The sequence below is a fragment of the Lucilia cuprina genome, chromosome 4, assembly GCF_022045245.1.
Source record: "Lucilia cuprina isolate Lc7/37 chromosome 4, ASM2204524v1, whole genome shotgun sequence".
Classification (NCBI taxonomy): domain Eukaryota; kingdom Metazoa; phylum Arthropoda; class Insecta; order Diptera; family Calliphoridae; genus Lucilia; species Lucilia cuprina.
The window spans coordinates 39655891-39676411 of NC_060952.1; the positions used below are offsets into that span (position 1 = coordinate 39655891).

Sequence of the window (20521 nt, forward strand, 5' to 3'; positions counted from 1 at the left end):
TACAAAAAAATATACTGAAAACACATAAAGTATAAAAACATTAAAAAATTTACACTATGGGTCTGAAAGAATATTAGTTGAATTTGCAAAAGGATTTGTAAAGAACAGTTCTAAAACATTATTAAAAAATAGTTTTAAAGGCTTCTTCATAAGGAATGTAAAGGATATATTTAAAGAATCTACTTTGGAAACAGGACAAATACAACAACAAATTTCAAAAGCTAACGAAATGGCTTCTTAAAGCATTTCTCTTTTCAGTTGACACTGATTTAAAGGGAATTTAGAGAAAATGGTTTGTTTTAAACAAAAGACTTAAGAAACAAACTTGCTATAAATATCAGAAGTTTTAGTTTTAAAATAACTAAATAGCTTAAGTTTTCTCTTTAATTCCTAATTTCCAGTTTCTTATTAAATACATTCTTAAGAAAAATCCTAAAAGAAAACCTTTATCCCATAGTGCTGCCGCTTGTTGTAATATTGTATATTGGAGCTGCTGTTGTTGGTTTCTACTACAAGCCTTTTTTAAATGTGCTACAAAAAGAAAAAACTAAGAAAAAAATACTATATACAAAACGACAAAGATTATATTGGCCTTCGTCTGATTTCTTAACGCCTGTTAATTTTTTACTACCAACCAACAACAAGTGCGTGTTTAAAATATGCAATTTTATAGGCAGGCTCCATACGAACACACACAAAAAGGCCAGGCACTGGTTTTAAGCCAAAAAAAAACCAAAACATATAAGTTATAACAAAATATAAAAAAATCGCCAACTAGAATCTAAAAACTAGACTTTTTACTCCAATAACCGTTATAGAATAATAATAAAAAAATGCGTAAACATGAAAGATAAACGAAAAAAAACTAAATAATTTTTATTACTTCTTCTATTTTTAGGATCACTTTCGCGTTCACAGTACCCAGTTTTTACAATTTACGCACAAAAATCTTGTTTGGGTGTACGTCCTTGCTCTAAAGCCTGGTGCATTGATCGTGTACAAAACTATCGTTTAGTTGAACATGTTAAATCCAGTCAGACCGTCTATTCAAGACGTGATTGCTTGGAATTGTGTTTGGGTGAAACTGAATTTACATGCAGGTAAGTTATTTCTTTTTTTTTTGTTCACTCTCTTCTTTTGCGCATAAATAATCAAATGTCAGTTCTTAAAAATGCGTTTTGAGAAAACGCAAAAAGACATGAAAACGAAACTTTTATAAATAAATAAAAAAAGAAACATGACATAAATGAAGTTTTCCAAAAAAATGATAAAGTATTTTGTTGAAAATTAATATAACACATAAATCATATTATTTTGTTGAATTAAAAACCTATAGAAAGAAACTTCACATATTATGCAAATTATTATATTTTTAAAATACACAAAAGTATAGTTTTAAATAGAAATTTACACAAAAGGTGATTATGATTTATTAGTTATTAAAAAATCATTAATAACAGTTTTGTATGTTAAAAAGGGGTTTTAAAGATTAATTAACAAATTATCGTGGAATTTTATAAAAAATCATAAACTTTCCCACGCTTATTAATTGTATTAAAAACTAATCCTACTAAAATTATTTTAAAAATTTTATTTTTATATTAACGCACTTTTAAAAATCATCTAACTAATTTACCATAAATTTTAAAATCTATGAAGGTTTGGTGAAATAAAATTAGCATAAAACTTTATTAATCCTTTATGAATTAAAATTTATGCATAAGCAAACAAACTTTACTTACCCAATTAAAACCTAGTAGGAATTTGACTAAAACAACTTGAAACGTTTTACAACACTATATCCCAATATTTTCAGCTAATTGATCTTTTATCATAAAAGAATATCATAAAAGAACAAAATAATCATCAACATTAGTAACATTATTTTAGTTGCAAAAATTAAAAAAAAAGTTGTAAAAACTAACTAAAGTGTTTCATTTAATCTTATATAGGTCAAATTTCTTGGTATTTTAAATTTTTTTAAACAAATGTCTTGATGAATGAAATTTGTAAAAAAAATTTACCAACACTGCTAAAAATTTTCAACAAAATCAATCAAAAATTTTTAGCTTACTTTGATAAATACATCCTACAAATCATTACTAGCTAAAATGCAATACTAGAAGCAAAAATATATTGAAATCAAAAAAATGTTTACCAACACTGCTAACAAATTCTAACTAATTAAGTCTTAAATGCTTTTTTACAACATAATTAATACATTTCTAATAGTATTACTAAACATTTTATAACACTTAGACTAAAAACATCAAAAATTGAGAACAATTTTCCAACACTACTTCTAAAATGACAATCATTTTAAACAAATCTATTTTATCAATCATATTTAATGAAAATTTGTAAGTATTAAGACATTTTAGTCTTAAAGAATAAAATAATACAAAAACGTTTTCCAACACTGGTTACATTTACACACAAAAATACAAAGAAATCCTTCGCAGTGTAACATATATGTAAAAATGTTAAGTATTAAAAAACAAAACATTACATTTTAGAGAAATAAACATTAAAATATAAAACACTTTCCAACACTACTTAAAAAAAATCCAAAAAAATAATTAAAGTATTTTAATGAATCCAAAAATAAGGTTTTGTAAAAATTATATTATTCACTACTAGCACTTTCCTACAATTTTTATAAACTAGCTAAAATATTGCATGAAATCCATAAAATATATAACATTTTGCAACACTATTTTTAACACTTAAAAATATAATACGCATTACCAACACTATTTACATCAAAACTTAAATTTAAATATCTTAATCTTCATTATTTTTTAAAACTTTACAAATCTATTTAATTTTGTCTTAATAAAACTTTCTTTCTGTCTCTTTCTTTCTCTCTCACTCTCTACGTCTTTCTTATACTCCATTTTGGGCTTTAATTCTCATCCTCTCAATCTTGTCTGTGCATGTGTGTGTGGCTACAAAATATTATTTCTCTTTACTTCCCCGTTAACTATCAATCGAAAATCCCCAAAATATATATAGATCGGCCAATTATTATCGTCATTCGGGCTTGTGTGAATTATCTGATATGGATCGTATTACTTTGTCTGGCTCTACCAATGTGGAACCCTACGATGGTGCTGATTACTTGGAAAACAATTGTGCTGAAGAACCCAGTAAATTGTGTGAATTTAAGAGAATTTCTGGAAAAATCTTAAAGACAGTAGATTCCGTTTATCAAGATATCAACTCCATTGAAGAATGTCGTGAATTGTGTTTGAACTCACCATACAGGTAGGAATTACTTCAAATAGTTAACCATTAATTTACTAATTTAATAACTATTCGCTTTTATAGATGTCATTCTTATGATTACAACGATACTGGTGATATGGTCTGCCGTTTGTCCCATCACTCTCGCTCTACTTTGACCGATGTTTTGGACCCCTATTTGGATGTTGCCGAGGCTGCTACCTATGAATTGTCTTCTTGCTATAATGTTTCGATTGAATGTAAGGCTGGTGAAATGATTACCAAGATTCGTACCTCAAAATTATTCGATGGCAAGGTCTATGCTAAGGGCTCACCTAAACATTGTGCCGTTAATGTTAACAATTCCTTGGAATTCGATTTCCGTATGGGCTACAATGATTTGGAATGTAATGTACGCCAGTCTGCCTACGGCCGTTATATGAATGATATTGTTATTCAACATCATGATATGATTGTTACCTCTTCCGATTTGGGTTTGGCTGTCTCTTGCCAATTTGACTTGACCAACAAAACTGTATCCAATGATGTAGATTTAGGTGTTACTGGCGAAATTGAATCCTCGATAAGTGAAGAAATTATCATTGACTCACCTAATGTAATCATGAAGATCACTTCACGCGATGGCAGCGACATGAAACGTATTGCTGAAGTCGGTGATCCCTTGGCTTTGAGATTCGAAATTATCGATCAAAACAGCCCCTATGAGATCTTTGTTCGTGAATTGGTTGCTATGGATGGAGCTGATAATGCTGAAATTACTTTGATTGATGCTCACGGTTGTCCCACCGATCAATATATTATGGGTGCTGTACAGAAAATGTCACAGAATCGTAAATATTTGGTTTCTCAATTCGATGCTTTCAAATTCCCCTCTTCGGATGTTGTACAATTCCGTGCTTTGGTTACCCCTTGTATTCCACGCTGTGAACCGGTTATTTGCGATAATGAAGATGCTGTAAGTGGTGATTTGAAATCGTTGGTTTCTTATGGGCGCAAGAAGAGATCTATTGTTAATGGCACAGATGGTGGTAAGTATTTTATTTGTTTTATTTTGTGAGGTTGAAGAGTGGCGTTATATTGCGTTTATTTTTATTGAATTTAAATTTTTCTTTTCTTGTACTTTTTTTCAGCTGAATTTTTATTGTCCTCTAGCCATTTGCATCGCCAGCAACGTGATGTTAGCCAAAAACCTGCCGATGATAAGATTTTATTAACTGAATCCATTCAAATCACAGATAAATTCGGTTTCAATCGTGAAGATGCCAATGCTTTGAATTCGGCGGAAACCCGTGAAAAGGTTTATTCCGGTATTACAGAAGAAGCAATCACTTGTCTAAATGGTTATGGTAAGTAAAATAATTCATTTTTATGATTCCAAATAAAAGTTTAAAGTAAAAGGAGATTTAGAAAAGTCGTCAATGTACATGATTTAAAAGTACGTTTGGCCATAATTTAAAACCCGTTTTCCAACTCTGCTAATAATATTTTCAAGTATATTTGTAACAAATATATTAAATTTTCAACTATAACTCACATAACGGCCAAAGTGTTTTTAAACTGTATCACATTTTTCAATAGAACACTTAACCTTGAAATTATCTTTCATAAATTGTCTTAGTTTTACTTAAGTATTGACCCAATAACAAATAATTTTTTAAATAATTTGATGAAATTTTTCTTTTTAATAGATTTCTAGTTAAAAATATTTCAATTTATTATTTATCGCTAGAAAAAAAATATATATTTATATACAAATTATTTATTTCTGTGGTGTATTTGACTTTATTTTATTTAATTTTATTTTGGCAACAAAACAAAAAAAATATATAAGAGAGAGTTCGTGATCAGGTCACTAGTTCAGTAGTTTGAACATGATACAATATGTTGTGTTACGGTTGCTAATCGTGCAAACCATAAAACAAATGTTTTCATTTCAAAGCTTGACACAAGCATCCACAACAACAACAAAATGTAAAGAAATATGGATAAGAAACTTACAGACAGACAAACGAAACTTTGGTAAAAATGTTGCCAAAAAAACATGATACAAAGAAAAGCACTAACCTGCCACAGCAATCATCATATGTACGAGTACATACTGAGAGAGATAAACCGACATTTTCATATGTATGTATGTATGTATTGTTAAAACGTATTAAATGTCTGTTTAATCCTTTTAAGAAATAGCTTAAAGCTGGATGAACTACAAAAAATAAAAAACGGTTTTACCACCTGTTGTGTTGGCCGAAACGAAAAAAAATACTCAAATTGAAAACAATCTTATAATCTTAAAAGCATATGTGAACCATAAAAGGAGGTAACAGGCATTTTTAACAATTTTTTTGTAATAAAAAGATTTATAAAAAGTTTAATAAAAAATCTAACTGAACTAAAACCGAACTAGAACTGAACTAGAACTGAACTAGAACTGAACTAGAACTGAACTAGAACTGAACTAGAACTGAACTAGAACTGAACTAGAACTGAACTAGAACTGAACTAGAACTGAACTAGAACTGAACTAGAACTGAACTAGAACTGAACTAGAACTGATCTAGAACTGAACTAGAACTGAACTAGAACTGAACTAGAACTGATCTAGAACTGAACTAGAACTGAAATAGAACTGAACTAGAACTGAAATAGAACTGAACTAGAACTGAACTAGAACTGAACTGTACTAGAACTGAACTAGAACTGAACTAGAACTGAACTAGAAAAGAACTAGAACTGAACTAGAACTGAACTAGAATTGAACTAGATCTGAACTAAACTAGCACTAAACTAGAACTGAACTAAAACCGAACAAAAGCTGAACTTGAACTAAACTTTGATTAAAATAGATCAGATCTTATTAATCAGAACTGAACTTAAAAGTTTTTGGAAATTCAAGTATATTTTAGAAAACCAAGAAAGGTTACTTGAGACCTTTAGCAATTTATTTATGTAAACGTAATATATTTATGAATTTATGATTCCGTATAAACACCATATGGTTTCTATTTGTTATCTAACAAATTCTTACGAATACCTTCCTAAAGTTGTTAAAATGGCTTCAAGCGCCACTTTGTTCTTTTATTTTAAGTTTTCATTATTATTGTTATTATACCAAAATTTATGTATATGAGTGTACAATAAATTTCATCAACCCACTTACATTTTTTTCTGAATCGGCTGCCAGTCTATTTTGACTTAAATATGGCATGTGCTTAAAGTCTTCCTGTATTTATGGTTAAACCCCATAAATATGTGTGTGGTTCTTTTTCTACTGTTAAAAGCCAACAAACAAGCAATCTTATCATTATTTAGCGATTTAACATTTAAAATCTTTGAAAAAAAAGATTTCCACGTAATGTAAACATTAACAAGATTTTTACGGCAAACAAATATTTAGCTCGTTCAGCATTAAACATTCAACAGAAATTCTAGTGCAAGTATGCTTTTGGAATTAATGTAATTTTGATGATATTTCTTTTGTTGTTAAAGGGAAATTAAAAGAAATTGTTAACATATTTTCTGTTGAAAAGAGTAGGTTGATTTTGATTTCCTTTTCTGTGTAACAAAAATTTAAAAAAGAAAAACATGACCATAAACAAATATCAACACTTTCTCTTGTCTTGTCTTGTCTGCCAACAATTGAATAAAAAAGAAAAAAAAAACAATTGTTGTAGAAACAAATTTGTTTATGTATTTTAACTTTTAACGGAAATAGAACAATGAGATTTGTTTTTCACAGTTTAGAAACAAGAGGAAACATGAAAGAAAAATTTCTTCTAAATTGTGGTGAAAAATAGTTAAATTTAAATTTTTTTGGATTGTTTAAGAAAAGAACAAATAAATTCCTTTTTATTTTGTTTACAGCAAGTATGTGTCTTAAGTCTTTTGTTTTACTTTTACGTATTTATTGTCATGCCCAAAAATGACATCAACATGTTAAATTTTAAAACGTTAAAGGGTTAACGCGCTGTTTTTATATTCGAAAATTATATCTGAGAAATTTAAAAAAAAAATAGTTTTCTTTAAAAAATATTTATTTGTTTTCTACTTGCAGGTCTCATTATTGCTGGTGCTGTATTCTTATTGGCCCAATTATCCGTATTCGCCATTTGGAAGACAGTACAAAATCGTTCCAAGAAAGAACGTTATTTATACCACCAAGACTCTGCTCCCTCTTCGGTAAACTATGGCGCTCCTCCCACAATGGTTTACGGTTCATCGCATCACAATCATGGCGCACATCAGCAACAACCCTCAGCCAGTGATACACTAGGAAAACTCTATGACAGTGGCATGACTGGACGTTATGGACAACAGTACTAAATTTCACAATAATAACAACAAATCAACGAAAATTAAAAAAAAAACGATTTAAGAAGAAAAATAAACGAAAACATTTGATATGGCAAATTTTTTTCTTAAAATTTTTTAAATTTAAATCTTTTAAAAGAGACTTTTTTTACTAATTAAAGAAAAAATAATATTTAGTAAAAAAGACATATATATTGAAAACATACGCTAGTAAAGTAATAGTAAAATAATTTAAACAAAATATTTAGATTTTTTTAGTTAAAGAAAAAAAATCACAACAAAAACTATTGCAAATTTTCTATGACAATGCCTGCTTTTAAAAGCAATTTTATTAAATTATAAAAAGCTATAACAATTTATTTTAAAATAAAACTTGACCGTTTAACTATTTAAAAATGAACTCTAATATAAATTTGTTAAATATAGCTTTTTATATAGAAGAAAAAAATTGCTTTTTTAAAACCGGGCATTGTGTTCTTAAAAAAAAATAATTTAATAAAAAAAATCAAACACTTAACGCAGGTATTATATAAAAATTAGTTTAAACATAATTTTTTATACTTCCTTTTTTTATAATTTAAAATATTTATTTTATTTATATTTTTTATACTTTTTTTATTTATAATTTATTTATTTATTCTATCATTTCCATGTGGCCACTTATCATAACAAACGCTTATAAAAAGATGTTGTTTTTTCCTGCTTTCAAAAGAAAAAATATATATAAATAAAATGCTAAATTTTTAAAAATAATTTTGTATCAAAATATTTTATAGAATTTACATTTTATTATAGTCTTTTATGTCTTTTTATATTGCTAAATCTCTTACTTTAAAGTCTATTTATTTTAAATTCTATTGTAGTGTAATTTTTAGTTGTAATTTAAAGAAAAAAAAAACATTTTTATATAAAAAAAGAAAACAAAATAATGTAATAATTTTGTACTGCAAGACCGAAAGCAAAAGGTGCTTTAAAACAATTTAGTTTATAGTTTTATATTACTTTTTTATTTAAAGACAAAAAACAAAAGACATCTTTAAGAAGTAAATTGAAAAAAGTAGTAAAAATGCATTAAAGTAATTTAATATTAATTATAATTATAAAAATAAAATGAAAAAATAGAAACTCTCCTTTTTTATACGCAATGTACTGATTAAGTAATAAAAACTAAATTTTTATAATAAATAATTAAAAACAAAATACAAATGTGTTTTAACTTTATGTTTTCAATTTAGAGATTTTTATATTAAGGTCTAATAAGGTCCCCTTTTAATAGAGACCCCAAAAGTATTATTTTATTATTCTAGTTTTAATTTTCCAGTTGAAGAACGCAAAGCACCAGACAGTGCAGACTTTCTTTAAATTAGGATGATACATGTTACCACCACTTCAAAAGTAGCACTATGAGAATTTGTTTACCTTCTGTGGAAGTAGTATTTATTGACTTCCAAAGAAGCGGTATTATTTATATACATGTAATTTATTTACATTAATATTATATAACTCAAATTAGTTGTATTCTATAATACTGCAATTTCACTTCCTAATAACTTCCAAAAAAAACATCAAAATTTCTTCCAATGAGTGACTTCAGATGTAGTGAATTTGGAATCAAACAAAAAGAACTTCCCTGGAGTAACTTCTACTTCTTTTTCGCTTCTTTGAAAGTTCTTCTTTTACTGGGTATAGAAAATTTTGAAAGTATTAGTAAAATAATAACAAAGGACCAAACATTCCAAATCATTAATATTACTACCGGTTTTATGCATAATAAAAAACTAACTGCTGACTAACAAGCTGCAAACTTTTCCTAATGGGAATTTACACACAAACAAATTAGCCGCAAGATAGTTAGCAGCTCGTTTTTTCATTATACATAAGGCCGTAAGTGTTTAATTGTATATTTATTTCAGAAAACTTAAAAAGTACGAATTGAAGTATGAAAAAGTACCAAAAGACCTCATTTACCTCTGTAGTTTCAATATTATAAAGAAATAAAAAAAGAACCTTTTGAAGAACAAGAAAGTACCAAGAAGATCCCTTCTATAGATTCTAATTTACTCACGCCTCTACATGTCCATTTTTATCTGAACAGTAAATATTTAGAAATATTTTTTAATAATCATTTGTTGAAAAAATACAAAAAGTACCAAAATATAGTTTTTACCCGCTTGATCCCGAATTGGAAAAAAGTAACAGATACACGTCCACTTACTCTTTCAATGAACGACGATAAGTTTTAAACTTGTTTCATGTTTCTAGGTTCAATATTATAAAAAATTATCAGTCGAAAAACCAAAAAAAGACGAAAAATCTCTATATTCTAATTTACTTACACTTTATGTTGACTTTTAAGGGCACAGTGAACATTAAAAAATATTTGAATGTTCAATTGTTTAAAGGATACATGGAATTCCAAAATAACACCAATATACAGTTTTTACTCGTTTATTTCCTAATTAAAAAATCTAGTTTAAAAGATATGAGGTTTTCTAATTTACCCCCTAAACATATGAATTTCCTAAAAATTCCGTCTTGTCCGGTTGAAAATAGCCGCCAGTATTGAGAAATTTTATTTTTTGAATTTTTTTGAAATTTTTATTGTTTTCCTGTGTAGTCGTTATTAAATCTATAGTAAGATCCAGAGAAGAAAGCGCTTGATCGATGATCAGTACGATTTTTGAAAAATTATATTTTTCTTCTGTTTTCGGAGCAAAATTTACTTCCCTAGAATCTCTTGACGGCGGTGAACAAACAAATGAAGCTCGTAGCTTTAGCTTTATAATCCCAATTATTTTGTACACTCTCTATCCTCCAAATCAAAAAAATGTGACACATTTATGTATATGAATTCCTGGTTATGAGTTCACACTGGGAAGCGATTGTTAAATTTAAATATCGTCCTCAAATAAAGCATTATCCCAGCAAATACATCAGACCTAAAACATCCAAGAAAGCATCCCAGTAAAAACTTTTATTACCACGTAAGGGGTTAAAATTAAAAAAATTTACTTACACAATAGCATTTTATGTCATTACTTTACCACGGTAATGTCATTGGAGGCTAGTACTTACCACAAACAATTACAAGTAATTCGAAAATGTTGTCATTGTAAATCGCATGAAAGAACGTATACAGCTTCTATATCTTTATTAGCAAGATAACTAATGTATTATAAAGTATTTATATAATACATTATTAGAAAGACCTTATTAGACTCCTTCTAGATATCTATCTCCAGGATTACATAGAAGGAAAGGTATGTTGTTAGGTAAGCCATTACCCAGTTTTAGCTGAGATGTTATCCAAAAGAATGAGACCCTTCCAACCATTAAAAATTGGATTTTGTTCAGCTCTCTTATGGAAATTATTCTCAACTGCGACTTAGTAAGCTAAGTATTTGGATACTAATAAAATCATCGATGGAAAAAGTGCTATCTAATGCCTCTTCTCTTCGAGCACTGGTGCTATTAATGAGTAAAAGCATTGTACATATCAAAAGCGTTCGATCGAGTATGGACCTAATTCATCTTCTCTTCTAACAATGGTGTACAAATAGCATTTTGCTCAGCTTTCTCTCATGGAGAGTGTGTTAAATTAGGATTTAGTTAGCTGAGTATTTGCAGAAGTACTGTTTGATCTGCTGGAGACCTAATGTTTCTTCTCTTCGAGCATTGCTGTCTATTAATTAACCGCATGAGTGAAAGCATTGTTAATATCAAAAGCATTTGATTAAGGATGGACCTAATGCCCCTTCTCTTCCAGCATTGGTGCACAAATTCCCTCAATTAGTGTGCTGAAGGAATAGTTATTATATAGTATATTTGTTTAAACGAGCATAATTATTCTTAATTCCAGGATTTCTCAGGGCTCTGTTCTCTATTCAACTCTCTTTTTAAGTTTAATAAACAATTTATTGTCTGTCACTTTTAATCCAATATATTTCTTTGTCATTTCACAAATGACGCTACTTTTAATAAACTTCCACATGAATGATGAGGTCATGGATATACTAGAAATCCTTACGATTCTGGGTACAACAATACTATTTGACAAACGATGGATATGTTATATATTTGAAATAGAAAATGAAACATGACTGGTTACAGTGTGTCTATCCATTTTCTTGAACATCAACGAAACCTAGGATACTTGTCCATAACCTACAGATATTTCTATGGGCACAATTGGGGAAAGATAGCAAAAATTATTTTAAGACCTAGTATTTTTAGCTGCGACACAAATCTATTACGCAGATCTCATCTACACATTACTAACACTTAGACTGATAGGAAAATTTAATTTCTTTGGAAGAAGCATACGTTTACGGAACATTCCCCCTACCAGCGTTTATATAAATAAATTTCTACTATCCACAGTATGATTACGGAGTTTATTAGACAACACAAATGAATCAGTCAATACTTCCTTAACTTTCTTTATTAAATATTAGGAACTGTACCTTATATCACTATTAGATTAAATTAAATTTCTAAGTGGAATCTTTCGTGAGCTAAAATATTAATTCGATTCCAAGAATTAGGAGGATTAAAATCTTGGGATATGAGAAACATACCAACACCACTCTATAACAAACTTAAACAATCAATTATCAAAAATCAAAAATAAACTTCCAAAATCCTACGCAATAATTCAAATAATATTCAATCTAAAAGTGAAAACTTTTATCAAAAAAAAAAAAAAAAAAAAACTCGACGCAAACACTTTCCCATGGCATCATTTTCACAGGTGTTTAAGCTTAATAACTTGAACTTCAAAAGCAAATAAATATTTAACAAATATTTAGCTAACAAAAAAATTAAATAATAAACAAAAATATTAAATATACAAATAAAATATTACACTATAATAAACATGATAATATATGTGCAAACATTTACTTTGTTAAATGTTCAGTAATAAAGCTCAACTACAGCTATTAAACGTTTATAAATAAAAAACAAAACAAAAAATAAACAATAAAAACTTTGATGATTAACAACTCGTATGATGAATGAGTAAGTCTTTAAAGGTGTTTATGAATGAACCAGCCGGCGTGCCGATCAAAAAGCGGCAATAAAAGGTGTTAACTGAATTATATTTTGCAAAAAGATCAAAATAAGTAAATCTAACACTCTCATCGTAACGTTTTAATAAGCCAACAAACATATATTGTTGTTCAACAAAGCATTTCATAGGCACTTTAAATAGGTTTTGTTACCAATACCCTACAGCAGGTATTGTGGTATTTGTGAGAGTTAATTAAACTTTGCTTAAGCTTATTTAATTTAAATAGGAAATTCATTTATTAATTTCATTTAAAATATAAATATAAGCCAAAAAATTTTCTTTATATGGTAAAAAAATCTGTTTAAATTCGTTTAATACCCACCATATTAGATTAGTTTTATGATTTCATTTAAACGCCTCAGTTACGCACATCATTATTTATTAACTACTGAAAGCACTCAAATGTTTTTTTAACACTACTGTATTTCTTTACCTCTTCATCTTTATATAGTACGATACATTTCTGAGTAATAAAAAAAACAGATATTCAAGATAAATATTAGGCGCAAAAAGCCAACAACTTGTTATGAGTAAAACAACAAAAAAAATTAAGCAATTAATCATACTCACACTGACAATAGACCAATGAAAAAAAAACAGAAAATCATCATTTATGATGAGGTGGTGTTTGGTACTTTTCTTTCGAAATTTATTGTGCGAAAAAAGTCTTTAACAACATGATCAGTTGCATTTTAATGGAGATATTAACACTTCGTTTTTCATCCTTTTGTCGGTCCGGTTATGTTTTATAGTTTTTCAAATACGGCCTACACTACGCACTTCGAAACATTGTGACATCTTTGACTATTTGAGACTCGAAAAAGAAAATTGTTTGAAGCTAATGATCATAAATAAATTACGGAGATAGTGAGTTTGTCCACACCCATGAATTAAATAAATACTGGTATGATAATCAAAGTAATGAATGTACGCATTCTTGTAATGAAAAACTTGATAAACGTGGTTGTGGAAAAGGATATTTCGTAAGATAATTACTGATACATCTACGCATGAGATTTCGAAGTGATTTACGTAAAGACTATTGGCTTTATTTCACGGTGGTATACTTTCAACCACTGGATGAAGTGACTAGAAGACTTAACACCGCCTTTGTGTATCCTAAACTCCAATGAAAATTTTTGAACAGGGTTTGCCGGTTCATATACAAGTTTTTCGCTCGAGTACTTGACGTCTCTAACCATTGCTACCGTTTACAACCAAGCGAATGGGATAGCCTCTGTTGATTCGGCACTTAACACCAACTCATATCACTTCCGGCGAATTTAGATTTTAATCACAGATATCACGTACTCTTCGAAAAGACCAATTCAATAGCAGAAACAATATGAAGTTTGAAACTATGCCTTGTGTGATACTAGTTCCCGTAGTAATAGAATTTGTGGTTCTCTGGATTGATCCTACATCAAATCATTCCAAGAAAAGCCCGAGGCTACAACATCTAAGCACAATTGGGACGAAATCATTATTTTCACAATAAAATTTTTCTTGAGCTCTGCACAGCACCAAATTTAGTTAGGTAGGTAGTATTTTACATGGTTCGATTTAGTTGATACTATATCTATTTCGAATAATACCCTTAGTTCATTATCGGGCCTGTTGTTTCTTGGTTAAAACAATGCCATATATAGTATTCACTGAATAATTATACTACAGTTAGACACTCAGATTCCTTAACACAATTTCTAAGAATTTTTCAATCAAAGTTCGTGAGGGTTGTTATATCCGGAGTAATCACTCCCTAGATGTTTGGATATCAATTCAACGAAAATATGACCATATCAAAGAAAATGCTACAGATTTTGACTGTTCTCTCCATCTTTTTTACATTTGTCTAAATCCATAGGTCCAATTTTGATAAGTTGTGCCTGTAATCGTAAGTGTCTATTCTCAGAACTCATTTTGAAGTCTTATCGTCCTACTCTAGTTAGGGTCACCGCATAGGATCTTTGTGGTTCCGTCTTATGAGTTTCTATCGGCCATATTTTTAATTCAGCTGTCAAATGATTTAGAATTCGTCAGTTTAACTACATCGAGCTCAGTTTTTAGGTAATTACATATGTTCTTTCATTTCCGACTAATCCTGAGGGGTCTGGTATCCATATGCCATCTGTCTGTCCTTGTTGACGTAGTACCACTTATATCCAAGAAGCATTTTTATACGTTATAAAACCTATGTCTCATATTGAGACTAATGCCCCATTCCATGCCTATAGTTCTCCTACATAACACCTAACACAGAAGTATATTGTAGATCCTATCATCTATATGACGTATTCATCTTAATTTCCAGTCCAGGATTACAGCTTAGTACTTAACTCTTTCCGTCATCGGTATATTCTTCCTCAGGAAAAAGGGTTCATACACTGAGACTTGTGAAAAGACAGTTTTTCGCCTTCACCGGTTTAACATAAATGCATCTCTATTGAAAACAACTCAAGACCGTATTCAAAGCCCGATGCCAATAAGTTAGACACTATCAGCAAGCAGATTGCCAAATATTACTTCGCAAATTTTAGTAAAAGTCTAAATAAGAAAACTCCTTTTACATAAACCAATGAATTAATAAGATTAGCGATATTCATAAGCTTTTTCTTCATTCTAGACAAGTTTAGATATTTTTGAACAGTTTTGCGACATTTTTTTTATCTTTTTTTAACAATCTTTAGCAGCAAAGTACCAGCAACACCAACAAGAGCAGTTTTGTAATTATTCTAAAGAATAAACATTTTATGGCAAGTAAACACCAAGTTGTTAAGAATGCAAAAAAAAAAAAAACTGGGGGAGCCAGAAGTGTGGGCAAATTGCCTTAACACACTGCAACCTGAGGCACAAAAATGCGTATGCAACACATGTGTGGGTATGTTATGTTGGGCTATGACAAGTGCACTAATTCTAGTTTGTCTTAGATGTTTAACAACTTTTTAGCAGGTAATTTACGCATGTAAATTATAAACGTTTTTCTAGAATAGGAAAAACTATACGATGATCTTGGAGGCCCCTGCGTGGCTTTTATCAACATCATCACATCATTTAAAATAATTTATTAAAATTGCTTTTTAAAATGTTTGTCTTTCCTTCTCACTCTAATAGTTTGTTTATATGAACGAGTACAAATATACTATATAACAACATCCATATCATTTATTCACCAGTCAATTCAATTAGTAGTTTGCAACAGACCGCTTTAGTTTGAGGATACAACTTGTACGTGGCTAAAGTTGGTTTATCTTAGTTTAGTTAAACTTTTATAATGACTGGCGTTTAAATTTGCAATGTAATTGACGTAATTGTTTGATTAAATTTAAAAATTTCCATAACGGGTTTAACAATTTGTTCGGTTGATACAATTTACATTGGAGATACATTGAGAAGATTGATCGAATTTAAAATATTTATTTGCATAAAACTTTTCCACTTGATTGACAGTGAATCAAATTTGTACGATGGTTTATGTAACACACTAGAATACAAGTGAATGGCTATTTTCTGATAATAACTAATTTGGTAATGTCACTTTAAATTTTGTTTAGGAAAAGAAAATTTAGAGCGGTATTTGGAAATTATTCTAATCATTAAAGCAATGTAATTGAATATCTTATTTAGGTCAATGGATAGTTTAATGTCATGATTAAACTGAAATGAAAATTGATAGTTAATATAGGTTAAAACAATTCATTATAGATCAAGAAAAAAATAATGTGAAATTGATAAATATAAATATATATTACCATCTTACTTCTTATTGAATGTAAAAGGGCAGCAATTAAAAAATCTGGTGACACAACGATTTAATGTCAAGTAGTGCCTTTAACTTTAAAAACAGACACCTTAACTGCCAAACAATTCCAAAGTACCTAACTAGTCAAAAATTTCAAGTAAAACACAGTCTGTGAAAGTAATTTTGTAGGATTTATTTTAATTAAATTTAAATTAAACAGTGTAAAATTGCATGTAATCTAACTGTGGGCGATTTCTAAAAATTCAAAATAAATTAAAACCAACCAACAAACGAAACTTCCACTACCGTTCAGTCTGGTGAAAAAGTGAGTGTGGGAGTAAATGAGGCACTATTAAACACACCATACATTATGGGAATACTGCAGAGGAAAACCCACTTAATGTGAATCACATTCACATACACACACTCATTCACACAACATTGTAGTAACATTGACAAATGCTAATGAGCAGGACATGTATGTTTCATGTTAATGAATGTCACACCACTAAAAGAAAGCAAAATAATGAAAAATTAAATAAAATGCCAAAGACAGAAGACAGAAAATCACTGCCAGGAAACTACTCTAAAAAAAATGACCACGAATTGCAGAATGACCAATTTAGTATTCGAAACATTTTTCAATTTCATTTGATTTTTCCTTCAAAGTCAATTTTACTTTCACATGACTACAAAAGATGTATTCCATTGATTCTTCCAAAAAAAATCAGGTTAAATGATTTTTTTCTTATTTTTTCGAATTTTTTTCCAACAAAACAAACTTATTAAAGTGTTGAAAATTCCATTACGTCGAAACAGACGTATGAACTGCAGCAAACATCATCTCTAGAGACTTTGACAATGTTTTAGTATTTTGCTTCTTTTTTGTAAGTTTTTCTCATTCTTGTTTGATAGTGATTCAGTAGCATAATTTTTCAATCAATTTTTGTTATGTTGCCTGGTTTTTTGTTGAACGTTTCCAAAAAAAAAAGAATCCTAACAAAAATGTATGTTTATAATCGATACATGATCGTGACCGAACGCCAACATAAAAAGAAAGGAGGAGATTCAACAGCCAACTTAAAGAAGAAGAATTTGAAAACATGACATGAAACGGGAAGGTATTCCCAGGTTTAGAGGCCGGTTTGAGATACCACCAACCAACCAACAACGATCTATGTTTTAAAATTTTCAGATAGGATATTCTTATCGTCTAACGAACAAGTTTACAATAATGAAAACCCTTCAGATGCTAGCAGTGATCCGTCAAAATGACATCATTTTGACTGTTTGCATTTAGCGAATGTCAGGATAAACTTACACTTTTACCTACTTACTCATTTTAACTTTTTATTTGATTCCAAATTCTCTACATCTGAAGTCTTTCACAGGGAGTAATTTTTATATCCTTTTTTGGAAGTTATTTGGAAGTGAAATTGTACTATTATAGATTACAAAGTTTAATACAAAAAAATCCAGTACAAAAAATATACATTCAATTAAATAAAATTATTGTATTCGCTTCTTTGGATGTCAATAAACATCACCTCGACAGAAGGTAAAAAAATCGCTTAGTGCTACTTCTAAAGTGGTGATGAATGTTATTCATTTGGAAGTACTTCATTTTATTTCTGATGGAATAAGTTGGGAGTTAAAGAAGAACTTGCAAAGCTTACTTAAAAAGAAGTAGTTGAGTAAGTAGTTTTGTTTTTTTTTAATAAAATTGTGTCAGCGTAAATACAAACCAATGAATAGGAACTACTTCCAACATAACAAGCGCAACCAGATTGTCTAAACCAAAAATAGGTACATCTATGTTTGTAAAAAATAAGAAATACAGAGAAAACAAAACAATTTTCAGTTGCTGACTAAAAACATGCATTTGCATATAAATCCTTGCCCTGGTCATTACTTTACTCCTTATAAAAATTCCGATGGTATGTAACTGTCATTAAAAAGTAAGAAGAAGTAAGAACAAGTCAAGCCGGCTAAATCAATATTAAACAATTTTTCGTCTGACTATTACAAAATTTCTAACATAACTTTAGATCTGTAATTGGATTAAAGTAGTGAATATTGAGAATCTTTAATCTAGAAGCAGAGATATTCAAGTGATACTTTGTTTTAAAATTATGCAACAGTTAAGGCTCTGCTAACCAATACAGAACAAATATCTCTGAATAAAATTGATAAATATTCATCTGACCTGCATCTAACCTGAAGTTTAAAATTGTTAAATGCCCATTTTGTGGAAATATCATATGAGAAATAACTGCTTTATGTCGTTGGTCCAGTATTAAAATGTCCAAGGGTAATGTTTGTTTATAGGTTAATGCAACATGTCTTAAAGGAACAGAAACTAATATGACTACGAGTAACCAGACAGATACCTAGGCTTTTGTAGTTGGCATTGGTGGACCTACTAAACATGGTTTAAGCATTAACACCGACTACCACCACCACTATTATGTAAATATTAAACATTAACGAGACCAGCGAGTAAGTCCACGAAACAGCTATATGTTGAAAACGGGAAAGCGATGCAAAAAAAAATATCCTAAAAAGACTGAGTGAGATCACAATCGAACGTTCTTTATAACCGGGTATTAAGGTGTGTGTTACAATCATATCTATGGCGTATGAATGTATTGTTATGGAGGTCAGGTCAACCCCGAAAACAGAGATTGATCCATCATATGTCATAAGGACAATGTAAATTTTTAAAAGCTAGCCATATATTCTCTATATATTTGATTAATAGATTAGTATAAACGTCTGGATGATTTTCGAAATATTACCTTCAACGTGGAATTGAGTTAATCCCGGACCAAGTAGTTCCGAATTTAAAGATAAACAAATTCTTTATGAATTCTAATATAATACTAAACATTTGGAATGATTTATTAGCAATAAAATGATTATCTGTAAGAGAGGGTTTATATGGGAGACCAATTACCATAAAATTTGGTTTCAACTACTAAACAACTTTTTTGTATCATTTCAACCATTTTCTGAATTTAGAGTAAATAATGCCTCAATCCGCAAAAAATTGCTAGACAGAATTTTGTTTCTATATGATTTTTTTAAATAAAAAGATTAAAGATTATTTTCTAAAGTTCACCATATATAGGGTTACGGTCAAATGTAAGTCATTAGTCATAGAGTTATATAAAACTCGTTAATGTATAATTTCGAACACGTCAAGATGTCTTAGATTAACCACCAATATTTTGATGTATTACAAACGGAATGATGAAGGCAATATCAGTTTAATTGATCTCTTATCCTCATAAAATGTTAGGTTATTGGGGTATTCGCCTAGAGCTTATCAATCTTGGATCCAATTGTAGGTCCTTTTGTGATGCCATCTGCGATAGCACCTATTTATGCCTAATCCTATTGGCCAAAGTTGGTTTCAACCAATTCATTGCTATGATAAATGCGTAAATGTTGCCTAAATTGCTTTAAAACTTACAGGTATTGTTCGTAAGTTTCGATGGCCAATCTTATGTAGTCTTATATGTTGTTTCTAGATAACGTGTGAGTAGTTTGAGTTAAAATTTTACTTGTATTTTGTTTTTGTTACAATAACAAAATACAAGTAAAATTTGTACTCAAACTACTCGCTCGGTATCTAGAAACAGCACATTAGTTTATCGATTGGATATAACGATAAACAAGGACTACATACGCAAATATATATTTTTAATTCTGGAGAACTTAAGCTTCCGAATAAGGAAATTTAACCAGAAAAGAGGAAAGAATATACTATTGCTCTGAAAGTGGTTGAAAATTTTAATTTGATTTCGCAACCGAAATTCAATAAAGTTGACTAAAAGAAAAAATTCAAGTTTTTAAGGAAACCCCTAATTTGTTTACTGGATTCAGCAACTACACCAGGTAATAAAGATAATATATATTCTTAATTTTTAAAGAATTTGAAGTTTTTCAGAACTTTGTTCAAAATTATAAGCTTAAACTCCTTTCACGATCACTTCTATTTCAGTTCGATCTTTGAACACTTGGTTAATTTTTGTATGTAAACGTGATGAAACGCAATTGTATATCAAGAATTTAGGATCCCTTCCCCTTAAAACATAAATTTTTACTCTGACCAAATACAACAAAAAACCATTTTGTATAGGTTTTCCGTGAAT

At 29.3% G+C, this 20521-nt stretch overlaps 1 protein-coding gene across 2 annotated transcripts in view; it reads left to right on the forward strand.

The window, feature by feature from the left end:
- LOC111675713 overlaps window positions 1-7648 on the forward strand; it is a 56788-nt gene extending 49140 nt beyond the window's left edge. For both annotated transcript variants that reach the window (XM_046948536.1, XM_046948537.1), the window contains 5 exons: window positions 899-1100; window positions 3016-3267; window positions 3331-4274; window positions 4377-4592; window positions 7298-7648. In XM_046948536.1, the coding sequence (XP_046804492.1) occupies window positions 899-1100; window positions 3016-3267; window positions 3331-4274; window positions 4377-4592; window positions 7298-7566 (1883 nt within the window). In that variant the 3' untranslated portion in view covers window positions 7567-7648. The remainder of the gene's footprint in view (window positions 1-898; window positions 1101-3015; window positions 3268-3330; window positions 4275-4376; window positions 4593-7297) is intronic.
- Window positions 7649-20521: the final 12873 nt, after the last annotated feature.